This window comes from Notamacropus eugenii, chromosome 4 (assembly GCF_028372415.1).
Source record: "Notamacropus eugenii isolate mMacEug1 chromosome 4, mMacEug1.pri_v2, whole genome shotgun sequence".
NCBI classification, from domain to species: domain Eukaryota; kingdom Metazoa; phylum Chordata; class Mammalia; order Diprotodontia; family Macropodidae; genus Notamacropus; species Notamacropus eugenii.
Genome location: NC_092875.1, coordinates 119285528 through 119304809, shown reverse-complemented (window position 1 = coordinate 119304809; position 19282 = coordinate 119285528). Strand labels below are relative to the sequence as shown.

The 19282-nt window shown below is 40.0% G+C and overlaps 1 protein-coding gene across 1 annotated transcript; it reads right to left on the bottom strand.

Moving 5' to 3' along the window:
• Nucleotides 1-6156: 6156 nt before the first annotated feature.
• LOC140500518 (endogenous retrovirus group 3 member 1 Env polyprotein-like) lies at nucleotides 6157-12256 on the bottom strand. The gene is made up of 2 exons (XM_072603103.1): nucleotides 12080-12256; nucleotides 6157-7906 (listed from the first exon to the last, which is right to left on the bottom strand). Exon 2 carries the CDS (start codon nucleotides 7632-7634, stop codon nucleotides 6555-6557), a length of 1080 nt encoding a protein of 359 aa, XP_072459204.1. The 5' UTR covers nucleotides 7635-7906; nucleotides 12080-12256; the 3' UTR covers nucleotides 6157-6554.
• Between the last annotated feature and the right edge of the window lie 7026 nt (nucleotides 12257-19282).

The window sequence follows — 19282 nt, the reverse complement described above, 5'->3', positions numbered from 1 at the left end:
GTAGTGAGTTAGTGGAAAAGTTGGGATTGGAAGCACCCGAAGAAACTTTAGAAATTATCTAGTTCAGTCCCTTCAGCTTGTTGATGAAGAAAGTGAGGCCCAGAGAGTTTAAATGACTTGCCTAGTCATACAGGTTGTTGTTCAGTCATTCAGTCACGTCTGACTCTGACCCAACCCCATGGACCATGCTATCCATGGGGTTTTCTTAGCAATGATTCTGTAATGGTTTGTCAATTCCTTCTCCAGTGGATTAAGGCATATAGAGCTTAAGTGACTTGCCCAGGATTACATAGCTAGTTTTGAACTCAGGTTTTCCTGACTGCAGTCCCAGCACCCACTCTATCCACTTTGAATCCAGATCTTCTCACTCCACAGCCTATGTTCTTTTGATACTGTATTGTTCCTGGTTGCCGTCCTGATCCGAGGAACTGATTGAATTGCAAATGTTTGTTGACTTAAGTATAAACCTAAATCATACAAATAAGTCACAGTCCTAGAGGTGAGGAAAAGGGAGGACCAGAGTGGAGTGGTCATAGAAAGTACCATGCATTAAATATCATGGCTAGTGATGGAGCAGTGTACCTGTGTTGGAAGTAGGGTCACTCCAACAAAGTCATCATTGCCCAGAAAGCAACCTTGTGCATTCAGGATGATGAAGGCCAGACACTGATTAATAAATCAGCCAGCATTTACTAACACTACAATGCAGCACGCAATGTGCTAAGTGCTGGGAGAACATGTACAGTAGAAATACAAGATGAATAAATGTAAAATATGTAGTGTGGGAGAAAAGGTGCTAGCTATTGGGTAGATTGAGAAAGGCTTCCTGCAGAAGATGGCTCTTGAGATGCATCTTAAAGAAATAGGAATATTATGAGGTGGGATGGAGGAGGGATTGCATTGCAGGAATGTGGAATGGGCATTGCAAAGGCATGGATATTGGAGGTGGCATATTATATATGAGGAACATGGATGTCAGTTTGGCTGGGTTGTAGTATACTGAAAGACAGTAATATTCAGTGAGGCTAGTTGGTTGGTTGGTTGTTATCCTTCATTCTCAAAGAGGACCAAAATGAAATCACTATGCTAGAGTCAAGTTTCAATGTGTCCAACTGTGCCTGATCTGAACAGCATGAGTTTGGAATGCTTTACCACAGATTGGGCACAGATAGTCCATGTGAACATTTGGGGTGATACTCTAAACTTGCATTTCCTTTGAGCTATTTCAATTCTGCTTTGCTCATAAAGCATAGTATCCTTTCTGATGTGGGCATGCTATACTAAGCAGTCCTGTACCAGGGTCTCCCATGTCACACAATCAACTCCAAAGTTCATAAGACAGACCTTGAGAGTGTCCCTGTACCACTTCTTCTGACCACCAGGTGAACACTTGCCCTGTGTGAGTTCTCCATAAAACAGACTTTTTTGACAAGCTTATGTTTTGCATGAATCACTATTTGGCTAAAAAAAAAAACCAGGGAAAACTGGAAAGCAGTATGGCAGAAACTAGTTGTAGACCAATATCTTACACCATTTACAAAGATAAGGTCAAAATGGATCCAGGACTTAGACATAAAGGGAGATATCATGAGTAAATTAGAAAAACATTGAAATATCAACTATCACATTTATGAATAGGAGAAGAATTTAGGAATAAATGTGAGATAGTATTGTGAGTGGTAAAATGGATAATTTCAATCACATTAAATTTAAAAAAGTTTTGAACAAATAAAACCAATTAAGCCAAGATTAGAAGGGGAAAAATTTATCATCAGTTTCTCAAATATCTCATATGTCAAATATATTGAGAACTTCATCAAATTTATAAGAATATGAGTTATTATCCAGTTGATAAATGGTCAAAGGATAAGAACTGGCAGTTTTTCGATGAAAAAACCAAAGATATTAAAATCCTCTAAATCATTATTGACTAAAGAAATGCAAATTAGAACAACTTTTAGACATCCTCTCATACCTATCAGATTGGCTAAAATGATAGAAGAGGAAAATGACAAATATTGGAGGGAAAATGGAAAAATAAGGACACTAACACACTGTTGGTGGAAATGTGTACTGATCCAAACATTTTGGAGAGCAAACTGGAAATATGCCCAAAGTGTATACCCTTTGACAACGATGCTACTATTAGGTCTGTTTCTCAATGATCAGGGGAAAAGGAAAAGAATCTATATATTTTAAAATATTTATAGCTGTTCTCTTTGTGGTGACAAAGAACTAGAAATTGAGAGGATGTCCATCAATTGAGGAATGTCTGAATAAGTTGTGGTAGATAATTGTGATGGAATATTACTGTGTTGTAAGAAACTATGAGCAAGTTGATATTAAGAAAAAGTATGGAAAGACTTCTGGAAGCAAAATATACAGAATGTTAGTCAAAATTACCTCTAAGATTCATTGGAAAGGTTTTGCCAATGTTCTTTAGGACAAAGAATTTACAGACATATCTAAGAGAAATCAGTCAAGAGGACTGATTTTTTTTTCCAACCTCAGTGTTTGCAAAACAAATGTTTTATGAAGAAAAAGATTACTGCTGAAGTGGGGTGAGGTAGGTAAGGGTAGGAGAACAGAGAATACTTCCTTGAGAAGATGGCGTTTGAATATTTAAAAGACAGATTGGAAATGAACAAACCAAGAGTTATGCTGGCCCTTGAATGGCTCCCATCTGCCTCAGATGAAGTCCCGCTTCCTCAGTCCAACATCAATGGCTTTCTATAATCTAATTTCACTTTGTCTTTTAACCTTATCTCCCTCTAATAAATAAGCATTTATTAAGCTGTAAATACTAAATAGTAACTGTTTCTCTTTTACCCAGGAACTGGGGGCAGCTAGGTGGTACAGTGGACAGAGCACAAGTGCAGGAGTCAGGAGGACCTGAGTTCAAATCTCACCTCAGACACTTGACACTCACTAGCTGTGTGACCTTGGGCAAGTCACTTAATCCCCAATTGCCTCATCCTGGGTCATCCCCAGTCATCCTGATGAATATCTGGTCGCTGGATTCAGATGGCTCTAGAGAAGAAGTAAGGTTGGTGATCTGCACAGTCCTCCCTCACTCATAACAAAGTCAAGTGCAAGTCATGTCAGCATTTCTCTGATGGCGTGGTCTTCTTTGACAATGAAGGATGAACACAAACACCCAGGAACCGGGAATGTCTTCCCCTCCCACTTGCATTTTTTTTGTTGTTGTTATTTTTATCAAAAGGGGCCATCCCTTGAGTAACTACTTAAGGAGGCCTATTCATTGAATGGGTTTATCTCTCTCAAAGTGAGAATCTGATAAGACCTTAGCCTAAAATGGCCAGGGTCCCACATTGCCTTCTGGATCATCTCCAGTGGTCCTGATGAATATCAGACCACTAGACCTAGATGGCTCTGAAGGAGAAAGTGAGGCTGGTGACCTTGCACAGCCCTCCCTCACTCAAATCAAAGTCAACTGCAAGTCATGTCATCATCTTGATGTCATAGTCCTCTTTGAGAATGAAGGACAAACACAATTTATTATGCACCTACTATGTGCCAGTACTATCCTAGGAATGGTAGGTGCAAAGACAAAAAATGAAATAGTTTCTATCCTCAAGAAACTTACATTACTTACATAGGGGGCAATGAACAATATGCACATAGGTAAATGCAAAAAATATACAGAATCATTACAAGATAATTAGCACCTGGTGGGGGGGATGAGAGTAGGCCTGTGGCATTGGGACTGAACCTTGAAGGAAGCTAAGAATTCTAAAAGGCAGAAAGGAGAAGTTAATGCACTCAAAGTATGGGGGATGCTCTGTACAAAGGCAACTGATGTTGTGTCATGCATAGGAAACTAGAAGGAGAATAATGTGGAATGAGCCTGAAAAGTCAGGCTGGAGCCTCGGATCATCAAAGGTCTTAAATGCCAAACACAGAAGTTTACATTTGATCCTAGAGACAATAGGGAGTCACTGGAGGACCTTGAGCAGAGTCTGACCTCTGCATGGTCAGACCTGTGCTTTGGGAACATCAGTTTGGCAGCCACATGAAAGATACACTAGACAGGAGAGAGACTGCAGGGCAAACAGGTGATAGGTGATGAGGCTGAATTAGTGTGGTGACTGGAGATTAGAGTGGAGGGATAGGGAGAGGCCTTGTGGTGGTAGAAGGAATGAGACTTGGTAACTGACTGGTCACATAAGGTTGAGGAAAGGGAAGAGCCAAGGATAAATCCAAGTTTGTTAACCTAGGTGACTAAATTGATGGTGGCAGCATGAGCTGACGGGCTGATAGGAGAAATATGTGGGGACAGGAGGCCTTCTCTGGTTCCCTTAAAGCACATGAAAGAGTTACTTAGGAGAAAGGAGTTTATCATACAGTTCTTTAAAAGAAGAGCCTTTGGGGGAGGGAAAAGGGCATCTCCGCTGACTTCACAGTTTTGCCCAGGGCTGGCCCTGGCTCCCTGCCTGGCCAGCCCACATTCCACGGGGCAGAGGAGCAAATTGAGCTGACTCTGTTGGACAGAACAAACCAGATAACTGGGGGAAGCGAAGGGCACAAGAATCCTCAAAGCAATAAAAAGCCAAATGATTTAAAGAGGGGCCAGTGAATTCCAAATGAGTTCACAATGCAGCCTGCAGCCAAAACCATGCCCAGGGTTTTTTATGACTGCCTAGGCAGGGCCATTGGGTCACAAAGAGGCCACGTGAAGAAAGGAGGGAAAGAGAGGCAATGTGGGGTGAGGGACAGGGCCTTGGACCAAGTTCAGGAGAACTCAGTACAAATCCCATCTCTGCAGCCCTGTGATGATACTGGGTAAATCATTTCCATCGGAGCCTTAATTTCCTGTAAAACAAGAATAATAAAGTATGGGCTACTGGTCCCATAGGATTGTGAAAATTTGGGGGAATTTATTATATTATATATATTATATTATAATAGTTATTTTATCATCTATTTAGGATCAAAAGATTTAAAGTTAATATAAAGGTAGACTTCCAGCCCCATTAATCACAGAAGACCCAGGCCTAAATATTGAATCAATCAAAGTTATAAACTAGATGTGAACAAGTCTTGAATCATTAGAAACAATAAGCGATCATTTTTGAGTCTATCTATAAAGACAACAAGTGAATGCAGCAGTGATTCAGTCTATTGTGGAGGAGAATGGAAAACGACAAAGTTCCTTAAGGAAGCAGACCTTTGTACTGTACCAGAGATGGGTTAGTGGGAGCAGTGGCTAAGTGACGCCAAAGGAAGTGTTGTGTTCCCCTTGAAGTACCCTTAGAACTCTGAGGAGAAGTCAGCTGGACACTGGGGACCCAGCACTTTAGAAGTGCTGGTTGGAGGGTTGGCCCCAGAGGGAATACTATACTAGAAAGGACCTTGGAGATCATCTAGTCCAGTCCTTGAATTTTACAGATTAAGAAACTGAGGACTTATCTAATGTCACACAGGCTAAAGGTTCTAAAATTGGGTCGGTGAACACACACATACACATACATGCATGTATGTGTGTGTGTATGTAGGTAAGTATGAGTACACGTATGTGCACAGGTGGTACAGTGGTTAGAGTGCCAGACTTGGAATCAGGAAATCTTGAGTTCAAATCTGGCCCCAGACACTTACTACCTGTGTGATCCTGGGCAAGTCAGTTCTTCTCTATTTGCCTCAGTTTTCTCATCTGTAAAATGGGGATAATAATAGCACTTACCTCCCAGGGTTGTTGTAAGGATCAAATGAGATAATCATTGTGACGTGTCTGGCACATAGTAAGCACTACATAAATGTTAGCTCTGGTATGTATGTATATGTGTATACACATTGTTCAGTCATCTTCAGTCATGTCTGACTCTTAATGATCCCATTTGGGGTTTTCTTGGCAAAGATACTGGAATGGTTTACCATTTCCTTCTCTAACACATTTTACAGATGAGGAAACTGAGGCAAAGAGGGTGAAGTGACTTGCCCAGGGTCACACTTGTGTGGGATGACTCAGGTCCCTACATAAATCAATTACTCAGAGGCCTCTCAAAGTGATGACAGAAAAGAGATTTATTCGATTCTCGAGAAAAGGGGCAATCCCTAGTTTTGCCAGGAGAGGGAAAGCTGAAGACAAAGGAAAGCGCAGTGATTTATATAGACTCTAACACAAGTCCCTCCCCCCCCCCCACTGACCATTATTCTCATTAGCTGAGAATATGATCTTACATTCTAGACACAAAATCTAACCAATCCCTTTTGAAATGAAGACATTGAAGAATTAGGTAAACTTTATCCAATCATTGAGACCCTAATGTACTACACAGTTTTATATCCTTATATGGAATTATTCTGTTCTAAAAATATAGTAACCTTGAGCCTCTCAGTCTTACCTTACCCCTGGGAGAAGAACTACAATCTGAGAAGTCTTCACTAAACCTATCCCACTCAATCCCTCCTCTTATTTATTAACCTGAAGACTTCTCACGGATATTTTAACCACAGCTCTGTAACATGATCTCACACTGTCTATTAATCTCCTCATCCCAATCAGGATCATTCCTGTCTTTTGCCTCCACAGGTGCTCATCCTTCCTTCTTTAGTATCATCAACCAAATGGCTCCTTCGGTCCTCTCTTCTACTCTAGCAAGTTTTAGTAGAGAATTTCTAACTATTTTAGTAATAAGCGAAATCAAACAAGGTAAACAAATAGGAAGTAATATGAGACCACTAATTGCTATGATGCCAAACCACAGTAATCTCCTCCACCAGCTCCCTTCAAAACAGGACCACCAAGATGTATTGAAAAAGGAGTTCCAAGTTTGTACAGGAACATGAGTAACGTTCCTGATATTTTTGGTGATCTCTTTCACTATTCTTCCATTATCATCAATTTTTAAGCAACATGTAGATAAATTGAGTTTTCCACAAACTCCCCCTTCTTCTGCAAGTAAATAATCTAAGATCAACCTATGTTGCAGTACTGCTTCCCTAGTTTGTGTGGCTTGATCGGCCAATAAGTCCAAATCTTCCGCTGTTTGATTGGTAATAATTTCAACTACTGCTTGGAGTCTGATTAGTGTATTTAATAGATATATAGGGGTTCTATAACCCCAACTCTCATCTTGAGCCCAAGTTGTAGGCCCATACTCTCTAATTATCCTCTTAGGTGGCCAAGTGCCACCCCACCCATTTGCATTTCCAGTTTGAGTGAGGGAGGTGTCAATGTTCCTCTTCCTTTTGGCTAGATCATCATATAGAGGAACCTCCAGATGTCGTTTCCCTGATTCAGGCAAGAAAAAGAATTTAGGTCTCACCAATCCAATATAACAAACACCTCTCCAGTTTAACGGAAGGTGAGTATAAGCTGTCTGTCCACATATCCAATAATGTCCTCTCAAAGCAGGATTTTCCTCTAGAAACAGTCTTACCCTATAATCCACAGCCAGAAAGTACTTCACATCTTCCGGGCCTAATGGTCCTCCTTTCATGATCTCTGACTTACACCTCCATAGTTGTTGCTTCCTCTTCCATATACAATGTTGATAATTCTCCCCAGTTCTATTGATTACACTCCAGAAAGTATCAAACATCATCCTATGTGTCCCATTCTCCCACTTCCATACCCATTCTTTATATTCTGTGTTATTCTTAGTACTATTCATATATATATGCAACTCTACAAATAGTCATAGTCATGACCCCTTCACATTCTTTCCCTTATGAATCTTTCCCTTCATACAGAGATTCAAAGGGAAAGGTAAATTAATGAATTGTCCATTTAGAGGTTCCATCTCATACAGCAGTCTGGGGAGAAGTATCATCTTATGCAGTTTTCTGATCTGGATGCTCCTTCAAACAGTCTTCAGCACAGCATCTCAGCATCTTCTTCTTTTCATCTTCTTGTAGAAATCCAGATGTCCACTCTCCTGCAAAACTGAACTTAATACCATCTTAGATTACCATTCCTATCACTCTTACAAAAACCAAAATTGAAACTTTGACAAATCGTCATTTTTTTTTAAAAGAAAAGAAAATTCACATTAAAATGCAGCTTCTACATTTCACAGTAAGTCATTATTCATTCCCTCATTAGGAGGATGAGATTTCACTAAGAAGTCAATACCAGGCTCCAGTACTTATATAAATACAATAAATAATCATTTTTAACACAGTGCATATCACATCATAAAGCAATTCCAACTTCTGATCATGTGATGCTTCTTTTAAAGAATTTACAATATAGTCCACAAACCATTTTTCATTTAGCATTAACCAACTAGGACAAAATAATAACTATGCATGCTAGTCTCACAAGCCCTTGACCTAATCATCTCCACACTATTACTAAGAATTAGAGGACCCTAACTTATTGTTGTTGGTCTAAAGTCCTAAACCTGTTAGCTCAGTTTTAGACTTAACCTCAGATGTTCCCCTACCAACAATCTATTATTCAACAGATCTGGTATTATTACTTACAAAACTTCTGATTTTAGGAATTTGCCACTAAGAGTAGGGACATTGCAGGGAAACAACATCTCCCTCACTTCACGTCAGTTCCAGGCAGGAGTAGATTGTCAACTGGCATTCAGCCAGGCTTCAAGTCTGCCAGGTGTCAGTGGGGAAATTGAGTCAGGAGAATCCTACCTCAGCCCAGGCTGAACAGCCGCTCTCCCGACCTTCCCATGAGATCACCTTTTGCAGTTCATACCAGCATCTCACAGGCTTACTGGCATCATGGATCAGTGGCTCAGATTGCCTCTCTTGCCATCCACACCTGGAGTTAGACTCAGAAGAACAGTCAGTTAATAGTCCCACAAAAATCTTAAAATAGCAAGCTCCAATAATCAGTTTCAAACATGACTAATTTCATATTGGCCAAGGAACATCTTTGAAGCAGGTCTAAGTAGCCTACATGCCTTTCTATACATGTTCTAATTCCTAATTGAATAACAATCATAAGTCATTGCTCTAGTAGATTTATATCTGTTTCCCAAACTACTTTATCCCTTTCTAACCCTGCTCAATCTAAAAGAATGAGCTACACATGTGATAAATTCAAGCACTAACTTGAATTTTTTTTTGTTCATGTAATGAATTCAAATCAAAACAATCGTTTAACTTTCAATGCCAAATATTACCAGAGGCTACCTACCTCCAAGAAAATTAGACTGAAATTCTTTTTCCCAAACTGAAGATGTCTCTGATTTAGTCTCAGTAATTAATTCAGTCAATTGTTTTAATGCTAATTGCTTTTACATCATTTTGTAACCTGTAAAGATCTTATTCCAAGTTGGGACCTTTGTCCATTACCCCAAAAGAGTTTTAGTCCCATTTGTCTAAAGGCCCTGAAAAACCTCACCTTGAAAACTCCTTGGTTTTTTCCACGTGAACCAACTCTCCTAAGGTCCACTCTATCACTATGCCCAAGTCTATTCTACTTCCCACTCTTAATTCTATCAGTCCAAATCTCCAGTTTACTGGCCACTCCCATCAAGACCATTCCTGGAGCTCCCAGACCACCTGGGGCCACCCCCCCCCCTTTTTTTGTAAGGGATTCCTTTCCCTGAATCCTTCTGTAAATAAAATACAATTACAGTTAACTTTAAATCCCAATCTTGTTCTATGTAACAATGATACAATATCTATTTATTCCCGTTAGATTTAGAAAGAATGTTCCCAGGGATTTTATCTTACATCTTTGATCTTAAATTTGCCCTAAAAAGCCAATCACTGAAGATCATTTCTTGTACATTTTCAAATTCTCACCAAAGCAAGTTCTATATACAATCTTCTCAGCTGCTGGGGCTGTACTTGTTACAAGCCTGAGGACTGCTTCTTTTCCCACATATACACACAGTGTACCAGCTTTAGGCTTTAGCATTAGAATTACAAATGGCAAACATAATTTTTATAAGTGATAACAAATTGTTTTAGCTATGAACCCGAACAATAAATTTCAGATGACATCAATTGCATTTTCATATCCTGTTAGAGAAACTAAATTCTTCCCACTTTTGTAACTTACAAATACAAATTGGATAGGTAGGCCTTTCAAAAACCCATATGAAAGATTTTACAAAGTATTTCTTAATACAGCAAATATTTCCTCTCTTATGTACAGTTTGCAATTTATCACAATCCCCTTGAAACTAATTGACAGAAATCACAAGAAAAGACCTAAACCCACAGCCTTTTCACATTTGCCCATAAACTTTCTTTTACAAAAATAACTTTAGAGTGAATGCTTGATTCATGGCAAAAGCAATTTTAGCTAAAATTTCCTTTTCAACAACAGAAATAAACTTTTAACATAATACATGCTCAGATGAAACAGGCTTGAAAATCACACACACACACACATATATATATATATACATGTACATTTTTAAAGTGTTCTCATTTTCTTAATAAGAATGCTACAACAAGGAAACTCTTATAAAAATTCATAACAGCTCTTTTTAACCAATTCATTAATTAACTTAACAATGCAATTTCTAATACAATATTTAGAAGAATTACGTAAAAATTTAAACTTATTTAAGTTTACTTAAAACTTAAAAGAAGCCATTAACCTATTCAGCTCTTTTTTTATAACCAAATGTAAGTTTCAAATTATCAAATTTCTATCACATCTTTTTAAAACTCCAATCTATGTGTAATAAATTACAAAATTTAAAATCATGTAACAGTTACATTAGATTAATGTTGCATCTAACAAATACCTATCCTTTTGTTACTGGATCTAACATTTTTGGCAGAAATGCTACTGGGTGTCTCTGCCCTCCTCTTATTTGTGCCAGGATTCCCAAGGCCACCCCTTTCTGGCCCTCCCACTCTGCAAAGAAAAAGAAAAACCTAAACTTATTATCTTTTTACTTTAAATACATTGTCTGGCATCAAATATATTGATCTAATTAAACCTAAATTCAAAACTCTCAGCTCTAAGTTGCTTACTTGAGATTTCCTTTTACTTTCTAATCTTCTGCTTACTTCCACCAAACTTTAATAAATTCTAACCTGTCTTAAACATTAAATTAAGAATGACACATTCCCCCTATTCACAATTCCAAATACAACCAGAATGAATTCAATTAACTTTCTGTTATTTCCCATTACACTAAAATTTCTTCTTTTGGGTGAGGCAGGAAATGGTTAAATGGTTGCTAGCATGCCTCTTTGATCTGAGGGAAAAAGATAAATTCCCTCCCTCCCTTTTATACTTCTTCCAAGCCTTCTGATTACACAGTACCCCCGCTCATCATTTCTACCTGCTTAAATTCTCCTGCCTTTCCCTCAAGCCACTTTGAAACTGCACATAACTTATTTCTTTCTACTTCTCCTACATTCTTTTACTTGCTGTTACCACTATATAAACTGAACAGTAAAATAATTTTTCTCTCCCTCCTTGTCCCTCCGCCCCTCTGAAACTAATATGGAGGGGTTGAAGAAGGGGAGTAAAAGGAATTTCAAGGACAGTTCAGCTCAGCCTTTCTGCTCTTGCTGGCTGGCTGGCTAAATTTACAACCTTATCAGATAAAAACAGAGACACACAGACTTTCATTCACACAGAAATACCAACACAACATATACAGACAAAACATTTAACAGAATAGAATAGTACATATAGGTTTAAATTTTTGGCAAACCCAATCCTCGGAGGAACCATATTTGGGCCAGATTGTGCCTCCTCCTCTGATATCTTTTCACCCCATATGAAACAACAATACTTAATCATCTTCTTCTTGTCCTTTCCTCTATAATTTGGTAATTCGTGCCAATTTTTGTAATTGATTTCCCAAAGGACTATTTACCGGTATTTCCTGACTCCATTCCAAAGCTCGGTGGGGTTTGGACTGCCCCTTCCCCATTCTTTTGGTCGAGGGTTGTCACCAACACCTCCGAGTCTATGACTCAACAAATCTTGCTAGCTCCCTCGCTAGCTCTCAGTGGGGGTCGCCCACCCACCCACAGTCACCCAGCAAACGTTTTTGGGGAGGCCCTTCACCCTGGGGTCCTGCAGTCCACCAATTTGGTTGGGAGTCGTCACCTTCTCCCCGAGTCTATCTAAGACTCAACGAATTGACCCCCAGGCTCTCCCCGCGCTTACCGCTGGGTTGTACGCGTACAAGTTGCCTGACTGCAACCTTCAACACCAACCGGTTGGCATTTTTACACACTTCACAGCTTCGGAGTCTTTGGAGTCCCTATCCCTATTCTTTTCTGTCTTCACTGAGTTCCTCTGCTTCGGGTCGTTACCTTGCAGAGAGGGAGGCTCAGCAGCCCTTTTCAAGGACTATGGGGAAATCTCCCCACTGGCGCCGAGTCTTTGAACCGAGCTGTCAGCTGTCTCTCAGAAAGGTCACAGATCCCGGACAAGCCCCCAAACTGTGTGGGATGACTCAGGTCCCTACATAAATCAATTACTCAGAGGCCTCTCAAAGTGATGACAGAAAAGAGATTTATTCGATTCTCGAGAAAAGGGGCAATCCCTAGTTTTGCCAGGAGAGGGAAAGCTGAAGACAAAGAAAGCGCAGTGATTTATATAGACTCTAACACAAGTCCCTCCCCCCCCCCCCCCACTGACCATTATTCTCATTAGCTGAGAATATGATCTTACATTCTAGACACAAAATCTAACCAATCCCTTTTGAAATGAAGACATTGAAGAATTAGGTAAACTTTATCCAATCATTGAGACCCTAATGTACTACACAGTTTTATATCCTTATATGGAATTATTCTGTTCTAAAAATATAGTAACCTTGAGCCTCTCAGTCTTACCTTACCCCTGGGAGAAGAACTACAATCTGAGAAGTCTTCACTAAACCTATCCCGCTCACACTGCTAGTGAGTATCTGAGGCTAGATTGGAACTCAGGAAGATGAGTCCTCCTGACTCCAGGCCTGGCACTCTAACTACTTCACCCTCTTGCTGTCCCATATACATGCATGCATATACATATACACACGTACACATATGTATATATACATATATATTTCAATTCAATTGGCTTTCTTTGTAATCCTATGTATTTTATGCTTCTAAAAAACATTATTCTGAGAAGATCCAAGATTTGAACTCAAGTCCTCTGGCTACAAATCCAGCATTCTGTGAACTGCCTCTCTGAACCTCAGTCCCTATGTTTATCAAATGAGCATAATAAGACTTGCTTTATCTACCTCAGCTACTGTTATCATAAAAGCAAAACTCACTACCAAAATTATTGTAACTAAAATAATTATTATGACTAATAACCCCTTCAGTCTGTGATCTAGACCCCAAACCATCAGGTACTTAGGAACAGAAGAGTTAATTTCTGTGAAGCACCTTGCAAATCATGCAGTGTTCTAGAATTGTTAGCTGCTATTACTGTTATCATTATGGAGTTCTGGCAGAAATAACCCTGAGACAAATCAATATCCTTGCTATTTTTCTTTCTGTATAACATGTTCTGTTCACTTTTGCACAAGCGTGTAAAATAGCCACTTTTTGTAGTTGAATGAATGCATTAGGATATAAGCTGATCCTCTTTGGGTTTGCTGAAAGCATCCTCCATACAATTAACCAGCAGCAGACAGGATGATGGGAATGACACAGACAATTTTGATCTTCTTTGCTAGGTCTCTGTATTTTGAAAGCTTTTCGTTCCATGTGGTTTGGATATTAGGATTTGGGGTAAGTTTTTATGGATGATGGTTATGACTGGGTGATGATGATGGTGATGATGCTGGAGAAATAGCTAATAATCTTTCCTTTCTCTAAGTGAGATCACAGATGAAAGTTTCTGAAAAATTTTTGATGAGTTTATGAAATATTATGACTCAGTTGTTATATGATATATTTAGAACTAGATGGAATCTGAGAATCCAACCTCCTCATTTAACAATTTATTCTGAATTTAAATACCCCTCCTCCAAAAGAGTATTTCCATATACACAAGAAAACACACAGTGAGGACTCTGTATAAAACTGTGAATCTCCATTTTACACTGTTGGGGTTTTCTCATGTTCCAAAATCTTAGTACAGGTTTAAGTATTAATAACTCATGACTGCACAAAGACTTTGGGGTCCAATAAATAAATTGACTCCCTGTCCAGTAGATTCTAAGTTTCATTTTCAAAACTGTCCTGCATGTCTGTGCTTTCTTCTAAATTTTCTTGTATTCTCTTTTGTGAATTTTAGAAAATGTTACAACAGCTCTCTCTGTCTCTGTCTCTGTCTCTGTCTCTCTCTCTCTCCCCCTCCTCCTTCTCCTTCTCATCCTCTTCCTCTCCCTTCCCTTCTCCTCCCCTTCCTTCTCTCTCTGGCATCATTATTATGAACTCTTCCTGCCTCCCCGCATCCTCCAGCCTCACTTTGCCCCCCATTAACCAAGAGCAAAACAGCACAACTTTTTAGTAGACAGCCCTTGAACAGGGTCCACTATGGTGATATGCTGGCATACTAGCGTTCTTCTCTTTCAGTGAGTGGAAGGAGTTGGGATTCATGAGAATTTATGTAAATATTCATTAGGGACAGTAATTTTGGTTGTTTACTTTGAATGTCTGACCTCTTCTGTCTCCATGTCTTTGCACAGGTAACCTAAACCACTTCGCCACAGGTATATTCAAAGGTTCCTCTAACCTGATCTCTGGTCAGTGGGATGCCTTTTCTTCTGCCTCTTGCTCAACAGGAGCTCTTGGAAAGTCTGTTCATGGGTAAACAATTAAATTGCAGGGGCTGTGTCTTTTTTAATGTCCTGCTTTGTAGGGGGAGGAGCACTCTGTCTTCATGGGCAAATGGTCAAGAGAAAGAGGGTGAATTTAGCTCTACCCCCTGATTGTTGGTAGGGGATCTGGGCAGGATCCTGAGAGTGCAAGGATGTAGGCTCTGCTCCAAATGGCTCTTTGTCTGAGGCCAGGCCCTGGGCCAAAGGGCCACTCTTCCAACTTATTCCTGCCAGTCCGCTGCTGAGAGGGACACTTGCAGAGGGCAGGGAAGGAAGGGGTATTTTTTAATCCAAAGACAATCAACTAGAGGGAGACTGGATGGAAATATCTCATGTTCTTGGAGCCCATTAATTCTGAGGACACTGAGCTTGATTTTTTACCTTGTATCAGCTCAGCTAGAGCTGAAATCCTGAGAAGAGGGTGGTATCTTCCAATATAAAATAAACACCTTTATTCTTTCATTTAACAGACATGGACTGGGGGCCTGCTGTGTTCAAAGCTCTGTGTTGGGCATTCTTATTTACCAATGTGAACAAGAACCAAGTCCTACCCTCAAGGAACTGAGGGTTTAAGATAGGAAAACCTGTAGAAGGCTGATCAAGAAAGATCCCCAATCATAGACGCATCGTCGTAAATTAGTCCAGGAGTGGGGAACCTGTGGCCTGAGGTCACATGTGACCCTCTAGATCTTCAAGTGAGGCTCTTTGGCTGAATCCAAACTTCACATGACAAATCCCCTTAATAAAAGGATTTATTCTGTAAAACTTCTGTCTTAATTTATTCTGTATAGACTTAGTCAAAAAGCTACACCCAAGGACCTAGAAGGCCACATGTGACCTCAAGGCCACAGATTCTCCCTGGATTACTTCAATCTCATTTTAAATGTGAGGAAAATGTGACTCAGAGTTTGGATGATTTGCCCCTGATCACACAGCTAATTATTTCTTATTCATCTTTGTATATAGCTTATTTTCTATGTATTTGTTTTCATGTTGTATCCTTTAGCAGACTGTAAGCTCCTTGAGCTATTTTTTGCCTCTTTTTATATCCCCAACACTTAGCACAGTGTGTGGCACATAGTAGGCACTTAATAAATGTTTAATGATTGATTGGTTGAGTGTAGTCACTTTAATGAGCTTTAGCATGAAGAGGGTTTTGTTGGGTTTGGTTTTTTTTTTTTTTAATTTCAACACTAAATATATGCCCTATGCAGGCTATATGGACACATTCCTTTCCATTATGCACTTACAACTCTCTGGACTTTCTTCATCATGCCACAGAAACCTCTCCACCCTAGAAGGTCGCTCACCTCTGGACTTCTCACAGTTGAAATACCCTCTGCCTCTGTGGCCTCTTCGTTCCTCCCAATGCCTCCATTTTAAAGAGGACATCAAAGTGAATCATGCCTTCCCTCCTCTCCAGTCTGTGCACTCTCTGGACTTTCTCTCCCACACTAGGTACCTTCATTTTCTCCTCCACCCCCTACTTTTGCGCTTCCTTTTATGTTTTGTCTTCTCCTATTAGAATGTAATCTCCATGAGGGCAGGAGCTGTCCTTCTACTTCTGTTTGTATCTGCATAGCTTAGTAGGGTCTCAGCACTTAGTAAGTGCTTAGTCAATGCTTGTTGTTCAACCCTTGGTTCTTCTTGGAGGATGGATGGATTTTAGAGAGACTGGCTGAACTGGTTTTCTCCACTGTGGTAAGGACAAACCATCATGGCACCCTTTTGTGTTAGCTTATAAAAGGGAACTTACAGACATACTGAACTTTTTTATATCTTTCTTTTGGAGAGAACCTGAGAGCACAGCAAAGCTAAGAGTAGACCTCTATCTGCTGGAAATCTCTTTCACCAAGAGCTATTCATAGTTGCCATGGGGCAGAAACACACAGGACCTACCTGTGCTTATGCTGACATAATAAGATAAATTAAATTTTTTAAAAAGAGATATATAAACTGCTAGTTTATATTCAAGGAAAGGTGATATTGAAACTGGCTGGGGATGATAATCACCATCATCATTTACATAGAGTTTACTATGTGCAAAGAACTGTGCTAAGAGTAGGAATATTATCTTATTGGATTCTGAACCAAGGGGCCTGAACTAAGATGGTGACTGTAGGTAGTTGAGATAAAAATGGCAAGACTTGGCAACCAATTAGATAAATGGGTTAAGAGTGAGGTTAATGCCAAGGTTATAAGCTTGAACGACTGGAAGGTTGATGAAATAACAAAGAATAACAAAATATACAAAATGACAAAAAATAACAGAAATAACAAAATTTGGAACTGGTTATATGGAACTGAAACTCTGGGGAGACTTTAAGGATATCAACTGGACTGAACCAGCTGTGAGTGGCTGGAGCCAAACAGAGTAGGCTAGAGACAGGAGAATCAGGAATCAAACAGAAGTTTAATTTCAAAGTGAGGGAAAGGGCTTACAAGCAAGGAAGCAAATTAGACGTATGTGCTGGGGTCCTGCCCCTATTGGGAGGAGAGACCCACTTCAATGTGGTCATATCTCAATACTTACACCAATGCCTGTACACTGAGCTGTAGCCCTGACAATGAGGAGTACCGGAAACAATGAGACAAGTTTAATTCATAACAAGTCTTCATGACCAGAACATGGATACAGTAGGGCCTTATCTGAGCTCAGAAAACACCTGGCGCTGGGTCAAGGCAATACAATAATTACATGAAACAGTTCTGGGATTTTGCTGTGACTGAGTGAGAGTGCAAAGGATTGCTTTTATGCCAGGCTCAGGGCACTGGAAAACAGGATGTCTCCTAATATCTTGAGAAGGGAGATGGAGTCATATATGCCTTAGGAAGATTCTGAGGATCACCTGGCAGAATAAGGTACCAGACACTGAAGTCCTTGCTCGAACTGAACTGCCAAGCATTCAAACTATGCTTCAGAGAGCGCAACTTCGATGGGTTGGCCATGTTGTTTGAGTGCAGAATGTACGCTTGCCAAAACAACTATTTTATGCGGAACTCGCACGGGGCAGACAATCACATGGTGGCCAGAAGAAGCAATACAAGGACACTCTCAAGGTCTCTCTCAAAAACTTTGGATCTGAGTGTGCAACAAGGGAGACACTGGCACAGGACTGCTCAGCTTGGTGTGCCTGCATCAGAAAGGGTGCTGTGCTGTTTGAGCAAAGCAGAATTGAGACAGCACAAAGTAAACACAGGATGCACAAATTTGGGATATCTACCCCAAATATTCACACGGACTTTCTGTGCCCAACCTGTGGTAGAGCATTCAGAGCTCATATTGGTCTGATCAGCCACAGTCGGACACACTGAAATTTTACTTTACAATGGTGATGTCATTTTGGTCCTCTTCAAAGACGAAGGACAACAACCAACCATATACGCTGGGTGACCCTGAGCAAGTCACTTCACCCCATTTGCCTCAGTTTCCTCATCTATAAAATGTGCTAGAGAAGGAAATGGCAAGCCACTTCAGTGTCTCTGCCAAGAAAACCCAAATAGTGTCAGACTGAAATAACTGAACAACAAAAATATATACACACATATATATATATGTATTGTATATTGTCTTCATAGCCATGATAGTTACACCCATGGGAGCTGATAAAATCATCAAAAGAGTGCAAAGGGAGAAAAGAGAGCCCAGATCCTTAGAGAACATCTCAAATTAGGGAGTGTGATACAGATTATGAGCCTACAAAAGATTCCGAGGAGTAGTTAGGTTGGAGGAAAACCAGAAGAGAGCAGTCATGAAAACCCAGAGAGAAAAAAATTCAAGGAGAGAAGGTAGCCATCAACAGTATCAAATGCAAAAGAGAAGTTGAGAATAAGGAGGACTGAGAAAAACAAAACAAAACATCAGGTTCAGCAATTAAGAGATCACTAATAACTTTAGAGAGTCATTTCAGTCGAGTGATGAGATTAGAAGCCAAAAGGTTGAGGAGTAAGCAACAGGAGAGGAAGAGGAGGCAGCTAGTAAAGACACCTTTGTTTCTAAAAGTTTTGCTGAGAGAGGGAGGAAAGCTATAGGAAAACATCTCTAAAAGAGAGAAAGGTTTGATGAAAGATTTTTTAGGTTGGGAGAGACTCAGAAGGTTTGAAGGCAATCGAAATCAGGGACCAGTAGACAGCTAGAGTTTGAATATTGGGAGATAAGTATGTAGAGATAATTGAGATTGAAATCTGCTGGAGAAGTTAGAATGAGAGGGGATCAGGGTACATATAGATGTGCTGACCTTGCTAAAAAGAAGGGCCACCTCACTGACAAAGCCTAGGGGAAAGAGGGAAGAAAGGGGGGATGATGTCAAGGAGTTTCGAGGTGAAGATAGAAAAAGAGAGAACTCACTTTGAATGTCCCCAATTTTCTTAGTAAAATAAAAAGTAAGGTCCTTGGTTGAGAGAATAAGGGGAGACGTAGGTGGCTGAGAAGAGAAGAATTTTGGAATAGTTCTGTGAGGCAATGGGGATCAATTAGGAAGGCATGAAAGAATTGCCTGGTTGCAGTGAGAGCCCAATGGAAATTGGATACCACATATTTATCACATATATATGAATAGGAGGTAGATGGCAGGAGTATTCCAGGGCTGAGGTTTGGTAAG